Here is a 20,500-nt window from a genome sequence, read left to right as displayed (position 1 = left end):
ACACACACACACACACACACACACACACACACACACACACACAAATAGAAAACTCACTGAGTGCTGCCCTCAGAACGTGACAACATACACAGATATAAGGTTAAATGCATAAACCAAAGTCACCAGTGTGTTTTACCATTTGCAGTGAAACAAGCAATAATTTCATTCCCATAAACAGATACACTTGCTTCCACATTCAGCATCATTACGCAATTTTTTCCAACCCCTTCATTTCTAAGTGCTACCAGTGACAGCAAGTCCAGTTTGAATAGTAGTCTGTACCAGATGGTGAGTCTGGTTGCCATAGGCAGTTACCTGGTGAATAGTTTGGCAGTAATTAAGTTCTGCTGGAGCAGCGGCTCCTCCTCAAGATGAATGTGTTCCGAGGAGAATGTATGAAATTAATACATGAAGACATCTCATGAGGTGTAAATGCTCTGTTTTCTACACATTTGAATATTACACACATTTCCTTTCATTCTTAGATGGTATGATTTGGCGGTCTGTTTGCATACCATATGGGCTGATAATTACTGGGGAGACGATTGTCAACAAGGCCATAACAATCTATAGCTGAAAATTATTCCTCGCAACTAATGCCATGTCCTTTTTAAAATAGCTTTCAGCCCTGTGTAGGAACCCTGGATGCTAAAGTGAGACTCAAAGAGGGTATTTTAAGTTAATAAGCCCACATGGATGTTTCACAAACTGTTTTAAAGACTTGGTGACAATATAGCTCAAACTAAAAGGCCTTAGTTTGAACACACCCTTAGGAAAACATACTGAAACAGAGCGTATTCTTCCAAGTTGTCTATTGAGTAATATGGGATGGTAGTCTGTATGCAAAGAACTCATGAACTGCACTGATCCCAGGTCTGTCCTGTGTATGAAGAGGGATGTAACTCTATGGATCTAAGTCACTGTTCTCTATGAAGGCACTAGAAACCGTGCTGAGACGTTCTTGATCATCAAAATCTAAACATCCAGAAACTAAAAGTGGGTACCACTTAATTCTGTTCAGGTGCTTTGACAATACCAAGATTGCCTAAAGGAAAGGCGTGCACAGTGGCCACTATTGGTATGGAAGCACTTGACAATAACACTGGATCAATCACAGTGTTCAGTTAGTGCTCAGTAGCCAGAAGCATAAGCTTGGAGTAAAGTAACAGACTAGGAGTGAAAGCAAAAAAATTTAAGAAATACAAGCAAAGAACAAGCTCGACAAACTGTGAGGCTAAAAACAGGTCGATTGATATAAATGTGGGAATTTTGGTTGGCTGGTTGGTGACCGAACGCTGAGTTCAAATTGTTTTCAAGGTTTCCAATAACTATAAATGGACAACCCTGACCCTAAAATATAGCTTTCTTCTAATAATTTTACATACACAGTTAATCTGTCTCAACAACAACAACAACATATGCTAGCCTCTACTTTGAGTCACACATTTCACAGCAGTATCCATGAAGACCTTGCAGGACTTTTTTCCTCTATATATTTTACGCCATTTAACACTTTGACTGGCAACAAACAAGAGGAATTACCAGTCGGTAGTAGACGTGCACCATATACAGCCTCAACCACAGCTCACCTCTGCAACACGAGGGTAGTAAAATGCTGAATAGAATCATGATTTACTCCATGCATGTCATGAACGTAATTCAATGCATATTTGCCTGCCTGCGGGTCATTTACTGTACTTTGATAAAATATATATTTGAGTTATTTGGATACATCATGTTCATGAATGTTTGGTTTGCAATGAAATGGCACTAACACACACACTTTAGCTCAGTCTAACAGGTCAAACTCCCTAGTACATTTCTTTTGCTTTTCTATATTGCTTCCTCTTTCCTTCCCTCTTCTTGGAGTCCTCACATCCCTACCTTCACACCTTCTTTCATTGGTTATGGGGGATGTGGTGTTAGTCTTTGCCGAGGTGTATGTGTGTGTGTGTGTGTGTGTGTGTGTGTGTGTAGATCAGAGGAGGTCACAGTGGGACAGGGGCGGGCGATGTGGAGATGAGGGCGTGTCAGCAGTCTTGGTGACAAGAAGCCATGGTGAGGGGCCACCTGAATGACAGCCACCATGGTAAAATGAGGTTTCCATGACTGTCACCTTAGCAACTGTCACCACAGATATGGTCACATTTGCCAGGGTGACAAAGAGTGGCCGCAGCAAACCGTTGCAGCCATGCCACAGGCCCTCCGTTAGACAAACGAGTTCATGGCGTTGACAGGCGACGGGGCCTCCGAACTCTCGTTGCCTTCGTGTGTGTCTTTCTCTTTCTTGCCGCTGTACTGGCCGATGAAGGAGCCGTCCTCATTGAACTGTCCGTCCCCGCCCTCCCCGTAGTCCACCAGGCTGTCATCGCTCTCGTCGCGACGCACCGTCCCGTTGGATGGTGTCCGGCTGCCCTTCAGCGGCTTGTGGTCCTCTGTGTCACTATAAAGGGCAGGAGAAGTTGAGAAGGAAGGATATTGAGACAATACTTGCAGTCTGTTAAACTTTTTTTCTGCAGTGGTCGGAAACCCTGTCATCACACAGAGGACAGGCCATTACCCAAGCATTAGCCTTTTGCATGAGTAATCTGGCTTTTCCAATGCACAAATACCACATATGACAGAATATACTGCTGTTGTGTTTTGTACACAGCATGGTACAGATGTGCTGGGAAAGCAACATTAAAGTGCTTATATTATGCTCATTTCCAGGCTAATAATTGTATTAAGAGATTGTACCAGAATAGGTTTATGTGCTTTATTTTCAGGAAACACCATATTTTGGTTGTAATGCACAGCTCCTCTTTTCACCCTGTGTGTTGAGCCCTCTGTTTAAGCTACAGAGTGAGTCACCTCACTTCTGTACCATCTTTGTTGGGAGTTGCACTGCTAGCTTGTCAGTTGCAGAACATGTCGGATTGCCATGCTTGCAGCTAGACAAGCATTATAACGTTTGTTACAGAGTAACGCACGTTCATCACGGAAGTTAAGGCTGGACTACAATAGAACTGTTTGGAGCAGTTTGTGAACAGTAATTTCTGTTGGAGATGGAAAGTCCCTTTGGGTTGGACTTTGGGCTTTTTCACTTTGTAAACCTATAACATACACAAAAAAAGATATATAACAATAAAGGAAAGGGAAAAAGCCAAAAAGCATAATATAAGCACTTTAAGTTGACATAAACATATGCACAACTGCTCATTAAATTATAATGCAACGTAACAATAGGATGCCTGAAACAATATACTTTATGGTACTTGTATAGTGGAGCAGCTCAGCTACATCTGTAGTATTTTATAGTACTTTCTACAGGGTTAGTGCTGTTTTAAGTCTGAGTGCTGTTAAGGTTTAGGGTTGGTGACCACTACTAAAGAGTTTGCAAATGCGTGCTGTTCAGTCTCTTGCAATACTTTACCTTTTTGATAATTAAATCAATATGCTTTTAGTTGACATGCAATAATCCAAAATGCATTTTTTTTAACCCCCCCAAAATAAAGCCTGTTTTCATCTGGTCTAAAAACATCCTATTCCAGTGTTTAGGCAAGCTCTACAAACTGATTCTAATACATTTCAACTCTATTTGCAAGCTCAATGCATTTGTACTTAAAAAAAAAAAAATTAAGCAAGCTCATTTTTTTATGTTTAATTTGAGTGTTAGGGTTGTAACAGTTGTTAGGATGTTGACTATTTCAGTCAGTATGATGACATAGAAAAACCAGATCAGTTGATGTGCTTTCTCCTTGCTTTAGGTTTCACTCAAGTCAGAGACATGGCTTGATGTGTTCTATAGAATTGCATGCTGGTTTTACCGCATCTCGTCTTACCTTTCCATAGACCTAAACCCACCATAAAACAGATAAGAATGGAAGGACACATGAAAAGCAATTCATGAGCCACAATGTCTTTTATGCAAAGACAACACAGAAGTATGCATATGGAAACACTTGTAGCACAATTACATCCATGTTAGGTTAAAATATACATTTCGCTGATAGCACCTACTTTGTTTCAACTTTTAGAACTCTTGAGTCCTGAGAAGTCTTAAAAGGTACAATGTGAAGCAATTCACATGTATTGATCATTCGGTATTGGCAATGTATAAACGGATTGTAATGTAACTGAGACCTTCCCCAACTTTTTTGGGTTTTCTAGCCTGAGAAATCCATAGGATGTGATGTTTATGCATGCTCCCAAATGCCCTGATTCTCTTTAGCTCCCATACAGCGCCAACATTGTGCAACGTTACCTAACATTAGCTTAGAAATAGAGTCCACTGAGGTCAACTAACGACTGGCACCCACCACAACACAGAATCCAAAACAAAGTCCACGTAGGCACAACATTTCTTTTGTGACCGACATTGCGGAAAATAAAGGTTAACAATGGTCGGGCCTTTCAATTTATGGAGATACCTTTGTTTGGTTTTTGGAATCAAAACGGACACTGAGCTGGCTTTCTTCCCATTGGACTGGTATACTAACATTATTGCAAAGCTTGTGAAATATATTGTAATATTGTAGCTTTAGCTAGCTAATGAAAGCTTTCTTGCTAATGAGGACAAATTGCTAGATAGCTAACATAGCAAGATATTGACTTGAGTGGATAACATCAGCCAATTCTTTCAGACTGATATGGCTGGTATATTGGCTAGCTTGCTGTTTGCAAGTAATTTGATCAGTTAACCTTACGAAGCAACCATCGCCAGATCCATGCAGCATGTCTTATTAATAACAAGGAATTTCTGAAAATTCTACATAGTGCCTTAAAGTGATAAATCCTCAATATTCCTAGATAATGTGATGAAAAAAAACTAAAACTATGTCACCATGGTGGAATTTGTATGAATTGTTGTTTTGAAAACGTTAGTTACTTTGGTAACTCCAGATTCTATTAGTATAGGCTTCGCCCTCTAAGGGCTACGTATTGGGTTTATCCCTTCGCGCCATGCGCAGGTCGTGAAGATTTTCTTTCCCGCCCTAGCGTCCAGCGCAGGCCTCAACTACGTCCGCATTTACTGCTATATACAGAGCGGACCCGTTGTTCGACTCCCAAAACATAGCTTTTTCTCAACTAATGTTCTAGGAGCAGGTGGCCCGGACCTTAGAGGGCTACGCCTATACTAATAGAATCTGGAGTTACCAAAGTAACTAACGTTCTATTTCGTAGGCTTCGCCCTCTAAGGGCTACGTATTTGTAGGGCGAAGCTGATGTAGTCAATGCCACCGCGGCACAAGGTCCACAAGCCGAACATACACCACATGCCCCAGCAACAATGTACAGAGGCTAGTCAGAGCCATTCTTCTGACAAAGCCTGCCCTGCCAATGGCGTGGCCGGAAAGGTTCAGTGGCCCGCAATATGATGCAGTAGTACAATGATTAATGGGGTTAAGCGTGATTGATCCTGTCGCGCACATGCACGGAGGACATGATTACCTCCGTGCATGCAACATGATTATGACAATGTATGAGATTAAAACTGTGTCTCACAAGAAATACCCCAGGTACAGGAGAGGTGAGACAGCAGAGCAGGGTCATTCAGCACTAGGTGTGAAGGAAATTGGCAACAATCAAGGCATCCGCTTTTTTTTTTTTTGCACATTCAGCGCGGCATTACGCGTCACTGACTGTGGACAAAACCGCATGAGACATGGAAGATTCAGACATATCTCGCAGATAAAAGCGGATGAAGGGGCACGGGGAAGCCCAGGAGGCTGCCGCCAAATGTCGGCTACTGCCATGCCTTTAAATAGAGCCGCAGACGCCGACAGAGCCCCGTAGAGGACCCCGAATGTCTTGGGGGGGTCTTTCCCTTCCGAGCTATAAGCCTGGGTAATAACCTCGCACAGCCAGTGAGACAGACGCTGTTTTGAGAGGGCTGATCCTTGGAGTGTTCTCTATAATGCACAAACAGCTGCTGGATTTTCCTGATATTTGCCGTGCGTAAAATGTATTGTGACAGAGCGCGCACCGGACACAAACGGTGGGAAGCCTCCCGCACCGTTAGCGTGAGGTGGGGGGAAAAAACCCTCGAGGGAAAACACCCTTGACCGAAAAGAATAGTTAAAGTCTTCGGTGTGAAGGAGGGATTGGCTGAAGGTGGCTGCGCTCCCGTCCCTCTAATGGAGAGGCAGGACGGAGAAACTGACAGTGCACAAAACACACCTTTTGGCCGACGTTAGGGCAGGAGAAGTGCTGTCTTAAGCGACAGCATCTGAGCGAAGCCTGTGCCAAGGGCTCAAAGGGGGGCTTCCCCAGAGCCCGGAGCACCAGAGCTAGGTCCCATTGGGGGGGAGGGGGCGAACAGCCGGTTTTTGACGCCTAACCCCCTTCGGAAACGCTTCCCAGGGGATGCGCAAAAACGTTCCTCTCACCGAAACCTTCGTGACAGGATGAGATGGCTGCTGCGTATGCTTTGACGTAGATGGAGCCAAACTACCACCGAGTTTGTAGGTACGTCAGCACGAGAGGTAGGGGACACGATGTGGGGTCTGCGTCCTCTCGTGCACCAGCGCTGGAAGGAGACCAGCGCCCTGCGTAGCCTGCTATGGTAGAGGGGCTCTGGAGCCCTGGATAGTGCGTACCACGGCGGGGGGCAAGCCTAATCTTGTAAGCGTTCCCGCTCGCAACCAAGCCCACAGCCTCTGATTTTCGGGGATGAAAGATCGCACCGTTCAGCTGCGATAGTGCGTCTCTCCGCCACGAATCTGCCAGGGGGGAGCCACCAGCAGCTGAACGAGGGTTGGGAACCAGGACGCGCTCGTGCGCTCGGTGCCACCAGAACAATTAACAGATCCTCCTCCTGGACGCCTCCAGGAGGCGGAGGGATCAGGGGGGACCGGGGGAAAAGCATATAGGAGGGTTTTGGGCCAGGGTTTGTGGGAGAAGGCGGCTACGCCGAGGGGAGGTTGTCCGCGCGGGTCAAGGAGAACCACAGTGTGCACTGTGTGTTTCTCGTGAAGAGAACAGATCCACCTCCGCTTCCCCGACCTGCTCCATAACGTTTGAACGATAGTGGGATTCAATCTCACCGTTGTGGGAGGGCCCCCCCTCACTCAAGTCGGCTGCCCGGTTCAAAATCCCGGGGATATATACTGCTTTGAGAGACAGCAGTGGCTGTGCGCCCACAGCAGGAGGCGTTCTTTGGTATTTCTAACAGCCGGGTCTGAGCGTATGCCGCCTGGCGGTTTATGAATGCCGCCGCCGTGATGTTGCCGTCCTTACTAAACCATGCCCCCGTCACCACTGGTGTAAAGTGTTTCAACACCTTCAACACCGTGGACAGCTCCAGGCAGTTTATGTGAGGGAGAGGGGGGAGGAGGCCAGGCCCCTCCCACCACCTGTGACCGCACATTCCCCCCAGCCAGTGAGGGACGCGTCTGTGTACACCGTCACATATGACGTCACTCTGCCCAGGGGAACCCCGGAACACGGGTTTGGGGACTCCCCAGTATGGCAGGTCTGATTGGAGGGAATGAGGGATGGGCCAGCATTCGCCATTTGTGGCGAATGGGATCGGCCGCTGGCGGTGAAACCACCTCTGGACTTTCCTCATGTGGAGGAGACCCAGGGGGACCACCGTGTGTGCCGCGGACATCATGCCCAAGAGCCGCATAACTGACAGCGCTGACACTGTCGGCGCGCGGCCTGAAGCGGGACCACAGAGAATCAGGGTTCCTGCCTCGGTGCTGACATCCTGGCTCTCATGCTGATCGAGTCATGTCTACGCCCAGATAAAATATCGATTGTGCGGGGACGAGGGCGCTTCTTCTTCCAATTATGGCAAAACCCACGGTTGTAGGTGCTGCAGAAACCTCACAAGTGTGGCAGCGCCGCCCGCTCCCGAGAGGGGGCTAGAATGAGCAGATCGTCCAAGTAAAAGAGGACTCTGATCCCTCCCTCCGAAAAGGATGGCGCGCCCGTTTCCATGCACTTGGAAAAGTGCGGGGGGCTAGTGAGTATCCGCAATGGCAGTCGGTTGAACTGGAAACGGCCCCTTGGAGGAGAAGCGCGGCGAATTTCCTGTGCCTGGGAATGTTTGGATGTGAAAGTAAGCGTCTCAGATCACGGATGTAACCATTCGTTGGGGCGCACACATTCCAACACGTGCCTGATGGTGAGCATGTGGAAGGGGCGCGCCATGACATACCGTTGAATTTTGACAGGGCGAGGATGGGACGCAGTCCTCCTGACTTCTTCGGGGTGAGAAAATAGCGAGAGTAAAACCTCGTTTTCCTCCCCTGGAGGGACGCGGGAAATAGCTCCGCGTCGCAGCAACCCTTCTAACTCTGACGTCATTGCGTTGACTCTGCAGGGATGAAACCGTCGTCTCCAACACACCCGCGAAAGGGGGCGGGGGGGAGGGACGACTGGAGTGTGAACCCGTGTTATCAGCTTTGACATCCACGAGTCCATGTGTGTCAAGCCAATCCATGCCGCTCTGCACTCTGACAGTGGGCGAGCACATGTCTGAGTGTTGGTTCACCGACGGCAAGCAGGGAGCGCAGAGCCCATCCCGCGCTGGGCGAGACGATGTGATGCGCGCCCAGCCCATGGTAGGGCGTTTTTCGAAAGGGCAGTGGCCGGTCGCCGCCGTGGGGGGGGCGGGAGCGGTCACTGGGTTAACCCGACCCCGCCCCGCCGGCATCGCCGTGGGGAGGTGGGTGGACAGCGTCGTCGTCACCGGTGGGAGGACGTCATTTCCGCTGCCTGCGCAGCGGGGACGCAATGGCGCCCCGCTCGCGGCGACGGCCGGTGTGTGCTTGTGTGTGGGAACAACTGTCATAACAGTGCCCTGTTTAGAGCAAACAGGGACTGCGGCTGAGGGGAAACAGCTCTTAGATGTGAGGGAGTAGCCCTTAAAGGGCCGTTGTGTTTCAACTCTCAGCTGAAGAGGGACAGTCGATCCCACGTCCCGTCATTGCCACCGCCGCTGCTGCTGTGCTGGGTGGCCGGGAGGCGGGTGGACCAGGTGGGGGCCGCTCTCATGTGTCCTCGGCCTCGTCGTGCAGGTTGACGGCCGTGTGGCATCGTCTGTCGGCGGGAGGGGGACCGGGTGGGGGCCCCGACGCCGAAGCTTGGGAAGACGCAGCCGATGCTGCGGGGCGCTCCGCTTGTGACGGTTGTCATGGCGACGGTGGTGCTGTGAGGAGGAGCCTTCCACGAGCCGAGCCTCGACGCGTCGGCGTCCTCCGCGCTTGATGGATGAGATGAGACGTGGCAGTCTGTAGGCGCGGCCCAAATAGTCCATCGGGGGCTATGGGGACCGTACAGAAGCTCGCGTAATGTCCGCTGGCAGCTGAGACATGTGGAGCCAGAGTTTCGCGGGGACACGCTGCCAAGCATCACCCTGGACAGCGCGCACCCGTGGACGCCAGGTCAGGGTAGGATGGCGGTCATAGCTTACCAATATCCGTGGCAAGCCGAGGGGAGGGCGCCGGAGTAGTGGCCATCGCGGAGACGGCGGCGGAGCCGTAAGGCGATGTGTTTGTGCGCCAGCCCCTGGGCGGCACATTGGTGGGCCGGTCAGTGACTTGAGCGCACACTTGATCCTGGGGAGAGGGAGGCGTGGGCTTCCGGGGGCCGAAGAAAGCAGCTTTCGGAAGCAAAATGGACCAGGCTCCCCTCCAGGGAGGGACGAAGGAAAACCTGCGTTCCGTATCGCCGAACCGAGTAAACGGGGCATAGCGAGAGACGGGAGCCTTCAGTTTCCCCGGCTGGGGAGAAAGCTCCCCACAAATGGCCGAAGCGCCGCGAAGCGCGGCCAGAGTGGGGCCCGTGAAGAGGGCGGCTCCTGGGCATAAACATCACCGCTCAAAAGGCCGCGAGCGGGGGCTGGCAGTCCGTGGGAGCGCTATGCCTCTCAGCTCCGCCGCCTCTTATGATCTCGGCAGGGGCGGCGAAGAGAGCCTTAGCGGTGGAGGCTGGAGCCGGGTGGGGCAAAGGGGAAGGCCGCTCGGGCGGTGCCCAGGGCCGTAGGGAGACGGAGAGAGCTCCAGCGGGAAAGCATCAATCGCCGTCCGAGGCCCAATCCCCCAAAGGGGAGGAGGGGGACCCTCCCCAGAGGGGAGGAGGGGGAAAACGGTGATGGAGGCGGTCAGAGAGAGCGGAGTCAGGGACTCATGCTCGTCGAAAACGCCGTCCGCCAGCGGCTCCAAGGTGCCGACGGATTCCTGTCTGTTGCCCAGCTGCCGTCTCCGTCCCCGCTAGCCTGGCAAACCAGAAAAGCTTCCGCCCGGCGAGTTAGCTCTTTAGACGACAGGCGGGCGCAAAACTGGCAGGAGGCGGGGCGGGTGAGAGCATGGGCCGGCCGTGAACGGCAACCCAGGCAGGCCTCGCAACGGGGGTGGAGGTCCGGCGGAAGGATGTAGCCGGTCCGGCAGGAGGGGCAGACACGGGCACCGGCGGAAAGTCTTGAGCTTGACTTTATACTGCGAAGTTGAAGAAAAAGTGGGAGTCGAACAACGGGTCCGCTCTGTATATATGCAGGCTAAAGTGCGGGGAAGTGTTGGGCCTGCGTGGAGCTAGGGGGGAAAGAAAATCTTCACGATCGAGCTATGCAGTTGCGAAGGGATAAACCCAATAGCGTAGCCCTTAGAGGGCGAAGCCTATACGAAATAGAACAGCATATAATTAACTTAAAAGAAACAACACAAAGTGCTGATTTTTTTTCTTGCCTCTATGGAATGTTTGGTAATGGAGTCTGGTGGGAAGAGTGTCTCTGCAGCCTGTTAAATGTTCTACATATAAACAGTCAAGTTGTGAGAAAATTAATGAGAAAAGACATTTCATCCACTATTGTATGCTATGATTCTGATCCATACGTTAGTCTTTCCTTTTCCATCTCTCACCTGTACTCTCCAAATGTACCATCATCCTCCTTCATAGGCTGGATCTCTGGGTCTTGGTGAGCATCTTCTTTCTCTTTCACTGTAGATTTAAAAAGAAGATAATTGTGTTTTAATATTTCCATGTGAATAGGTCTGAAATTACAGTAATGTGTGCATTACCTGGGTATTTGCCACCCTTGTTCCTTTTGATGAAACACACTATGAGAAGCACCAAGATGAGGAGAGCGATGGCACACATCAGTCCAATAAACCAGCCCTGGGTGGCAATGTCTACCTGCCGGTTAGGTACAGCTAGACACACACATGCACAAAAAGGAGAAGGGAAAGATGGAGACCAACAGTTACCATGACTGTCAGTCCAAATCTCAATCAGGCTGTTAAAATGATGGAATCGTTTTTCTTCATGCTGAGCAACACTGAGATTAAAATATGCTGTAAACACAGAAATTTAATTTTCAAGTGGATTAATATGCAATGATTGTTTAGGCACTGTAAACACACAAAAAAACTGAACAGTAAAACAATGGACATCTTAGTGATGATTTTAAGTGACATGCATCAGACCAACCATGATAGCAACTTCTGACATGCTAGTACACTAAACTATAAAACTAACTACCTTACATTCATGTCTGAATGTAGCATTGTATGTCTGATAATGAGATATAACAGAAAAGGGATGAGAAAAATGAGACAAACATGAAACACAAAGACCGTCTATCCTGAGGCATGCCGCCTCACCTGGCACCGCAACCAACACTTCGTCTGTGCTGTGAACCGTCGGGTCAGCTGGGTCTCTAGCTACCACTCGCACCTTATAGGATGTCCCCGGCTTTAAACCTTTTATCATATGCCAGTGTGAACCATTTACCAACTCCCTTTTCCAGTCCTCTTTACCTGGAATTGTTGAAATGGATGGAGAGGAATAGAATAGAATAATAGTAGAATAATTATTGGATGGTATTTAAACATCTTTCTGATGGTTAAGGATCAAATTGATTCAATTATGTAAAAAAGCCAATCAATACATGCACCCATGTTCTGAGATAACTGCAAATACAAAGCAAAGCCTTACTGTTTTCTACAACATATTCCACATATACATTCTTATGGTGTCCAAAGTAATCCCAACTGATCACTGCACCGTCCTCCAACATGGACGTGTTAACTTTGCCAAACGCAGGGCCTACAGGCGGCACTGCGCACACAAGAGAAAAAAAAGAAATCAAGGGCTTTAATTCCAGAATGTACAAATTTCACAAAGTCCTTACAATAAAATAAAGCCTTTCCAATACTGGTCTTAAACTTACAAGGAGTAAGTAGAAATAACATTAAAAAGAAATAAACAGCATACATTATGCTAGTGTTTAGGATAAAGCTGGTGCCTATAAACAAAACCAGAAAGAAATACATCAGCTACTTTAACCTGAGCCGCCAAATTCAAGTCAAGAATTAAAAAGAAACTCCATGTCTGTTTGAGAATTGGATTAAAAAAGTACAACTGACCAGGGCCTCACTTTACAGGCATTTGGCTGTTGGCCATCTGTCCCACCTCAGTTTAAGAAAAATGTCCCACTATACAAAACAATACATGGCAACACCGCTTTCATCGTATGACAAAAGTACTTTGAGCACAGTGTCAGATCCTGCCACAACATAGAAACAGGTCAGTTAAATAGTTGTGGGAAAATGGCCATCTTAGTGAGGACTTATATTACTCCTCATAAAACAAGTCAAACAAAAGTCAGGTGAGAGAATTTCCCATTAATAGAACTGTTATTTTAAAGAGTTGTTTTTTCTGAGATGGAACATTTTTTTGCAGGGCAGATAATATGTGAAGATATTTGGGGAGGTAGAAGGAGATACAGGGAGTGCTTGTACCCTTGTGAAACGGGGGGTGCGGAGACTGAGTGATGGGGGAGGTTGGGTGAGGGGGCTCTGAAGGGCCTGAAAGAACATGGAAAAGAGTGAGACAACACGCATTCACAACAAAGTAGACAGCATACAGTGAACAGCAGGCCACTGTTTTAAAGAAAAACTTATTAAAAACTACCTAACATGCTTATTTAAAAACATGTTGCAACATCTCTCAAATCCAAGATTTAGGGAGGAGTTACGCACCTGGTTCACCATCCAAACAAATCACAGCACTTCAGCATGCATATTTTCAAAATGAAATTCTAGTCATTTATATACACACACACACACACACACACACACACACACACACAATAAATTGGTTTATAGCATCAGCCGGTATATAAAGTATGCGTTAGTACTGGATTGAAACATTCACAAGCATCATGCGTAAGACTTCAAATGAAAATATGTTCATTTGAAGACGGCAAATACAAGAGGTAAAGAGTGCAAGCACAGCTAATTCTAAAAACCCAGTACTTTAACTTATGTTGCAGTAAGTGCAACCTATTCTCCCAGAACAGGACACAAGCATGGTTTCCTTGTAGACACAATGGAAGTCATGTAATCCTATTTATTCACTTTCACATTCTAAGACATGCTAACGTTGCAACATGCAGGGATAATTTAAGACAATTTCTATGCGAAGCTATTGTTCCATTTCTAATATCTGATGATATGAATAACATGCAAGTGCTTCCAGTGGCAAACTTGGGTTACCTTTGCCCATCTCTACAGTGGGCTTAGTTCGAGCTTTAGACAGAAGAAAAAAGAGAAAGAGATAGAGGGGATATAAATTGTGGAATCCAGTAGGCCCTCATACGTGTGCACTTAAACTCACAGGAATGCCTTATATCTGTCAGAGCACTGTGATTCTGACTCGCACTCCTTATATGTCATATAAAAGGACTTTGTCCTTTTCCTCTTTTTGTGCTTGTAACTAGCTACACAGATGAAGCTAAATGGCTAAAATAACTCACTTGTGTCCATGGCTGTGAAGGCTTCCTCTGTGATGATGGGGCCAGAGCCCTTTATTGTCTTTGCACTCATGTAAAACTTGTAGAGCATGCTAGAGTTCAGGTTGCCCAGGGTAATGGTGGTCTCATTGGCAAGGAAGGTGATCACCTTGACAGGCCCCAGTTCATTGGTGGTGTTGACTACAGAGACAGAGTTAAGGAGTGATATGAGGAAAGTGAAAGGAATGCACAACAAGGTTTTCCATTTGCACAAATGACGCATATTACTGAGTAGAACACAACAGGCAGTGTGTCAGGCAGCTGGTAAGCCTACCCGGTTGGTATTTTAGTGTGTATCCAGCGAGGCGTCCATTGTTGTTCATTGGTGGGCCCCATTCCAGAGTGAGAGAGTCCAAACCAGGGTTTATGACATTCAGAAAAGAAGGAGGCCCCGGGACTGAAAACAAAACCAGAACCACAGTCATGGTTGGGACATTGCACAAGACCATTCATGGGCATTTATAGTGTAAGAACATAAGATGGTTGTTGTGTGGCAGAACATAGACCTTTGATTGTTAGGGGATTTTCACATTGTTGCTAGGGTGTTCCATGAGGTTTCACACACAATAAGGGTGTAACTAAAGGCTTGTAGGGGGTTCCAGGTAGTTTTAGGGCGAAACAAGGAGGTTGGTATGGCATTCAATTGCTAGGGTGTAGCGTCAGGTTTGCTAGGTTGTTTGGGATTTCTATCGACACTCTTGGTAGTTGCTAGGGTAGGTAACTGTGGTGATTCTGTGAGGTTTTCAACAAGTACTGCAAGGTTGTTGTCACATGCAGTAAGTAGTACTAGTAATGCTAGTTATAGCAACCATAGTATTAATAGTAGGTATCAAAAGGCAGATACAGTACAAAAGATGTTCTTATGTATTAAAAACTGGTTTAGTTCAATTGTGCTCATCATTTCATATTTGGAGGCAGTTTCAAGAAAAGATATGCACGATGCTTTAGGCCCGCAGAACAATCATGTCAGCCAACGTCAGCCATACACACCTCCCTCAGGTGTCTCAAATTTCTTGCTGGGGCTAGGAGGCCCTTCTCCTTTGATATTAAGGACTCTGACGGTGAGGTTGTAGAGGCTGTAAGGCTGGAGGCCTGGTAGACGTCCCTCGCTACGATTCCCACTGAACGTTAAAACCTGCTCCTGCTGTTCTGTGTCCTCCTCTGTCTCATGCAAGCCACGAATGCGTCGGAAGTATACCTAGAAGAAGCACACCAGGAGGTCATTCTTGTATTAGCCTGATGTGCACTTTAGTTCTGTTATTTCCTCATGAACATGGTGAGGGCACCATGTACACATGCAGATTGGCCTATGGTAAAAAGCCTGGCTTGAGAAAGCCTTACCAACGGAAACTGTTTTGTTTCCAGGTAAAGTGATCAGACTAGTTCCAGCTTTGCTAAAGAGCCTTGTGTTCATGCCTTTAAAACACAGGTCAAATAAAGTACAGATCTCATCAATTTACACTTAAAAAAAATTGCTATATTCAAGGTCCTGAAAATGAATGATATATGACATTAACCTACTCTGAATTATCAAATAGGACCCTGAAATATAGTTTTTTTGGAAGTTGTCTGATTTCTGGGGTCTGTTTCAATAATTTGATTTACATGCCTTTTATGATGAAAGCAAATGGTGAAAGTGCCTCTTTTACCACGAAGCCATAGCCAAGGGTTAAATGTGTTATTGGCTTATTTTCAGTGCAGTTTGGAAGAACATCTTGCACTAATACTGTGCAGATACTTAAGATTTATGAAGGTCTGAGCTAAATATTTTGAGATGAATGCTGCCATTTCATTCTGACTTCACAGTGCAGCAGTACTGAGGGGCGACTGGAATTTTGGATAAAACACTGTTTCAGTTTGGTGGTAGGTTGTGACAATGACCAGTTTGTCTGGAGGGGTTTTCACTAGCAACTTAAAGTGAGACTTATTTAAAGCCACTTTATAAAACTAAATTACCTGAACATAAGCCATAGTTACTTAAGTACACCTGGCTTAAATGGTAATATTGCTTTATTAAACACCCCTCTGCAGGCAAATGTTTGGCTTAACATATCACCTAACATCTAACATGTTTTAGGATGTGCAGCTACACACTAAACTCTGTAACCAACTAACAAACTTAAAAGGTGTGTGCACTTTCAACCAGCATATCTCAACACACATCCTTTAGCACAGATTTTACAGACTTAACAAAAGCACTCCCAATATATAAACACACTGCAAAATGCCTGCCTCCTCATCAATTATCCAATAAGGTGTAGACACATAGATGGCCAACCTCTGAGGAAGCTGTACCTGCACATGCAAAAAATAAACCACTGGGTGTTTAATGTTTTCACTTTTAATGGAATTAATATTTTCTCTCAGAGAGGCAGCTAAATTAGGGCTTTTTTGTTATCTTTAATTCCATACACAGTTTAACAGTGTATTGTTGGTTGTATTTATAGCTCATATTAGATTGCCTTGTGGTTTGGACTTTATTTTTAATTTCTGTGCAGGGGGAGACACATACTGAAAGGCTGGCCAACATATGTCTGTGCTTAATTGGATAATTGATCATGTCGGTGCAGTGAATATATAGTCAAAGCTTTTTGCTCATTCTGTAAATAAACACTGAAAGGGTGCCGTGTGCTGAAATTCAGGGATTGAATACATGGCAAAATGTTAAATACATTAGTGTTGCTGGGTAATTGTTTCACAATTAGTGTGTGAGTGCAAAAGCTATAACATGCAAGGGTTTTGTCACTTAAGCATTGACTTGCAGTCAGTGGCAGTAGCCCCACCTGCTACAACCATAGACATGCTGTAGAAATCACCATTTATCAAACAATACCTTGTATCCTTGTAGTTTTCCTCTAACTGATTGTAAAGAAACAGGCTCCCAGTGTACTTCCGCAAGTGTGCTGTTGTGAACCATGACCTGCACACTATCAGGAGCAGACAGAGGCACTGCAGAGACATGTGAAAGAAAAGCAGTTAAGATCTAGTTTAAAGCCACTAGACTTATAATAAATAGTAAGATAATAATTTAAACTGACACCTACCCAACCCACTGCACAAGTTTATCAAAAATGTAAAATGCTAAAAAGGATCAATGGTCAAAAGTAGTAACTGAACTTTCAATCATACCCATTAGAAACAAAATGGCAGCCAATGTTGACTGAACCCTCCAAAAAAAGATTTCCATGTTAACGCTGAATCTAATGATAATTGTAAGGTGGCGCTAGACAAATGATGTCTTTTATTGATGACTAAACAAAAGAAAAACATTTTTGAACAAAACAAAACTCTGAAAAGTATATAACAATTTATATAAAAAGCTCACATTTGTGAGGCTTGGTGGGATCAGTGGGTAGAGCAGGCACACATATACTTCGAGGTTTATGCCTCGACGCAGAGGGATCAAATCCGACCTGTGACGACTTTCATGCATGTCTTCCCCTTTCTCTCTCCCCGTTCTCATAGCTGTCCTATCAAATAAAGGCGGAAAAGCCCCCCCAAAAATAAAATTAAAAAAATCTGTTCACTCACAGTCTTCTCCAGAGTATCCAATCACTACTTCAGGCTCTGGGCCGCTGCCATAATCGTTTATAGCTTGAACCTTGATCTCGTAGGGCACGTAAGTTGGAGTTCCAGACACAACAAACTGGGAAACGTTTGCCACAGTCTTTGAGGACCAATCCTCCTCGACATCCTTTTGTCTCCATTGCACTTTGTACTCCAGACCGGGCCCGTTAGCCAGAAATCCTGTCAGCGGCTGTACAGAGAATTTATTTATTATTGTGAGTTGCTGAAAAAAACATTTAAAATATTCTATCTTAGCGTCTATCTTTACTTGCATACAGCCCATAATAAAAATCTGAAAGGATAGCTCACTGTCCAAGAGATGACCAAGTTGCCAGGCTGTGTTCCTACACCCTGAACATCTGATGGATTTTCATCAGGAGCTGGAAAAAACAAATACATTGATGGTTCAATCAGTTGGTGTTTTTGTATTATTTTAAATATTGCATACAATTTTTTTCAGAAGGTGACCATGTTAATCACCTGAAGGGTTAGTCCTGTATTGCCTTGACGGCTGGCTGGGCTGGCTGTAGCCAACGCCGTTCAGAGCCAGGACTCTGAAGGAGTAGTAGACATAAGGAGAGAGGTTTAACTGCACTGTGGTGCTAGTACCAGGGGCATCGGTCAGGTTGATCCAAACTCCTGGCTGGTGGAGCAGATCCTCATATTGGATCAGAAACTCTAGGGAAGATGGAAAAAAAAAAAAGATCGAAGTGTAGACACTGCCACAAAGAAACATATTAATAATATTACTGTGTATACATTCTGTGTATATTAAGATGTGGTGGCTCATTGCTCATCATGCTAACTACCAAGTTCCTGTCTTGTTTAATCCCACAAAACAACAGTTGCTGCTTGCAGAAACATAAACTGAATCTGCACAATGGAGGATTCTGACTTTTTTTAAATGTGAAAAAAAGTGTAGTGTAGATTGATACATTGAACATTTCATACTCTGTGTGGGACTGTTGTGTTCATCTCCGGGGGTCCAGGTGAGCTGAACGCTCCTCTCTGTCTGGTCAGTCAGTTCCAGGTCTGTCGGAGGGTCAGGGTTCCCTGCAAACAAGAGTACCACAAAAAAAATGAAAAGTCTCTCTCTGCTATTTGATTAAAGCAAGTCATTGCTACTATTTTGATGGAAAATTTTGACACTGAAAAGAGAGTTCTACAATGACCGTGGAATAAAAATAATCTAACAAGAGTTGGAGACAAACATGCCACTGTTCATTAGAACATTTGCATTCAGTACACAACAGGCAGTTTGTAAAATGTGTTATAACATTGTTAAGAAAACCTTGTTTCTTAATGTTGTATTCAAAAGTGCAGTATTATTTTGTGCAATTAAACATTTTGAGATTGTGCACATCCACACAGGTGTTTTATTTCTTGCTAATTATACCTCTGCAGTCAATCACAATGAGCACAAACACCTGAGAAGGGTCTTAATCAGGCAGGTTAAGTAAAAACACCTGTATGGTTGACCAGTGCGTGCAGAGGCAGTGTTTTTCACAAAACACTCAAATTTTAAAATCTTTACCCCATACAAAACAAAATTAAATAAACATAAAATGGTACAATATGAAATATGAAACAAGCAAGAAGAACAACCAACATAAAATAAACACTGCGTTGAAATGAAATGCTTTACAAACAGAACTTGACCATAGAAGTTACAAAATCCTAATCTGTGCACATTGTTTACCGTAGACAATAGGTGGAGTAGGAGTTGGCTCTGAGACAGCAAGAAGCAAAAGTAAAGTACAAGAAGAGATGTTAGTGACAGATATTAGAAACAGCAGAAAAGCAGGGAAAATCCTGTGGTATTGTGACAATAAGAACTGATACCTGCTATTTCTGAAATTTGAACTTGGTGAAATAATGGTTTCAGTGTACTTCAATATTGCTATTTTTATATAAATTATAAGGCAAGGCAGCTTTATTTATATAGCACATTTCAGCATCAAGGCAATTCAAAGTACTTTCCATAAAACATTAAACAGCAGTTACAACATTCATTAAAGAGAATATAAAAACAGCTAAAACAGAATGAGACAGGTTAAAATGCAAGAATAAACAGTGCAGTGTAAGAAATTAACTATTTTACTTGATGCAGCTAAAAAAATGTAGCATTAAATAGAAAAGTCTTCAACCTTTGGAGAGAAAGCATACATGTCCCAGACAACCTGAGAGATCTGAAGGGTTCATAATGAAGCATTAGATCAGAAATGTATTTTGGCCCTAAACCAATATGTGCTTTATAAACCAACAATCGTATTTTCAATTAAATTCTTTGAGCGACAAGAAGCCAGTGTAAAGAACTCAGAAATGGAGATGTGATCCACTTTCTTGGTCTTAGTGAGGACTCAAGCAGTAACTGCAATCGGCTGCAGCTGTCTAATTGATTTTTTTGGGAGACCTGTAAAGACACTATTACAGTAGTCTAGTCTACTGAAGATAAAAGCACAGATACGTTTTTCCAAAACCTGCTGTGACATTAAGTCATTTAACCCTTGATATATTGTTAAAATTATGGTAATGTAGGTTCACTTTGTACTTGTCTTATTGTGGCTGTTAAAATGCAGGTCTGAGTCTATGACTACACCAACATTTCTGGCTTTTTCCGTTGTGTTTAACATTGCCCATTGAACCTGACTGCTGAATTTTAATCATTCCTCTTTGGCTCCAAAAAACAATACCTCAGTTTTGTCTTTGTTTGGCACATCCAATCGTTGATTTGTTCAATGCATTTAGTGTTTGTTTTGGACCATATTTCCCTGGTGATATGGTTATGTAAATGTGTGTCGTCTGCATGATTATGGTCATTTATTGTGTTGTTTTCCATAATCTCAGGCATGTAGATGATACACAGAAAAGGCCCCAGAATGGAGCCTTGGGGAGCTTTGCATGTCATATTTGTCTGCTCAGATGTGTAATTACCTACTGACACAAAGTAGCCTCTGTTATTTAAGTAGGATTCAAATCAGTTTAGTACTGTGCCAGAAAGTCCAAACCTGTTTTCCAATTGGTGTAGTAACAAGTTGTGGTTGACCATGTCAAATGCAGCACTGAGATCCAGTAGGGAAGAGCCGGGACAATTCAAACGCGGGACGGATGAAACATTCCAGTTTTCTCCAAGTGCAATGATGATAGACAGAC

General features: G+C 45.0%; 1 protein-coding gene across 16 annotated transcripts in view; it reads right to left on the bottom strand.

Moving 5' to 3' along the window:
* Positions 1-607: 607 nt before the first annotated feature.
* The window catches only part of nrcama (neuronal cell adhesion molecule a), a 1,100,153-nt gene continuing 1,080,260 nt past the window's right edge, over positions 608-20,500 (bottom strand). For 5 of the 16 annotated variants that reach the window (XM_032505053.1, XM_032505056.1, XM_032505052.1 and 2 more), the window contains 17 exons: positions 19,047-19,076; positions 18,299-18,400; positions 17,828-18,025; positions 17,657-17,727; positions 17,312-17,537; positions 16,614-16,729; positions 14,771-14,978; positions 14,055-14,177; positions 13,745-13,921; positions 13,485-13,517; positions 12,729-12,794; positions 11,923-12,045; positions 11,589-11,744; positions 11,007-11,138; positions 10,848-10,926; positions 3,825-3,836; positions 608-2,443 (listed from right to left, as the gene is read on the bottom strand). In XM_032505053.1, coding sequence (XP_032360944.1) covers positions 2,209-2,443; positions 3,825-3,836; positions 10,848-10,926; positions 11,007-11,138; positions 11,589-11,744; positions 11,923-12,045; positions 12,729-12,794; positions 13,485-13,517; positions 13,745-13,921; positions 14,055-14,177; positions 14,771-14,978; positions 16,614-16,729; positions 17,312-17,537; positions 17,657-17,727; positions 17,828-18,025; positions 18,299-18,400; positions 19,047-19,076 — 2,087 coding nt within the window. In that variant the 3' untranslated portion in view covers positions 608-2,208. The remainder of the gene's footprint in view (positions 2,444-3,824; positions 3,837-10,847; positions 10,927-11,006; positions 11,139-11,588; positions 11,745-11,922; positions 12,046-12,728; positions 12,795-13,484; positions 13,518-13,744; positions 13,922-14,054; positions 14,178-14,770; positions 14,979-16,613; positions 16,730-17,311; positions 17,538-17,656; positions 17,728-17,827; positions 18,026-18,298; positions 18,401-19,046; positions 19,077-20,500) is intronic. The other 11 variants (XM_032505057.1, XM_032505059.1, XM_032505054.1 and 8 more) reach the window with 10 other exon arrangements.

This window comes from Etheostoma spectabile, chromosome 23, assembly GCF_008692095.1.
Source record: "Etheostoma spectabile isolate EspeVRDwgs_2016 chromosome 23, UIUC_Espe_1.0, whole genome shotgun sequence".
NCBI classification, from domain to species: domain Eukaryota; kingdom Metazoa; phylum Chordata; class Actinopteri; order Perciformes; family Percidae; genus Etheostoma; species Etheostoma spectabile.
The sequence above is the reverse complement of the archived record's forward strand: the minus strand, read 5'-3'. Positions and strand labels throughout refer to the sequence as shown.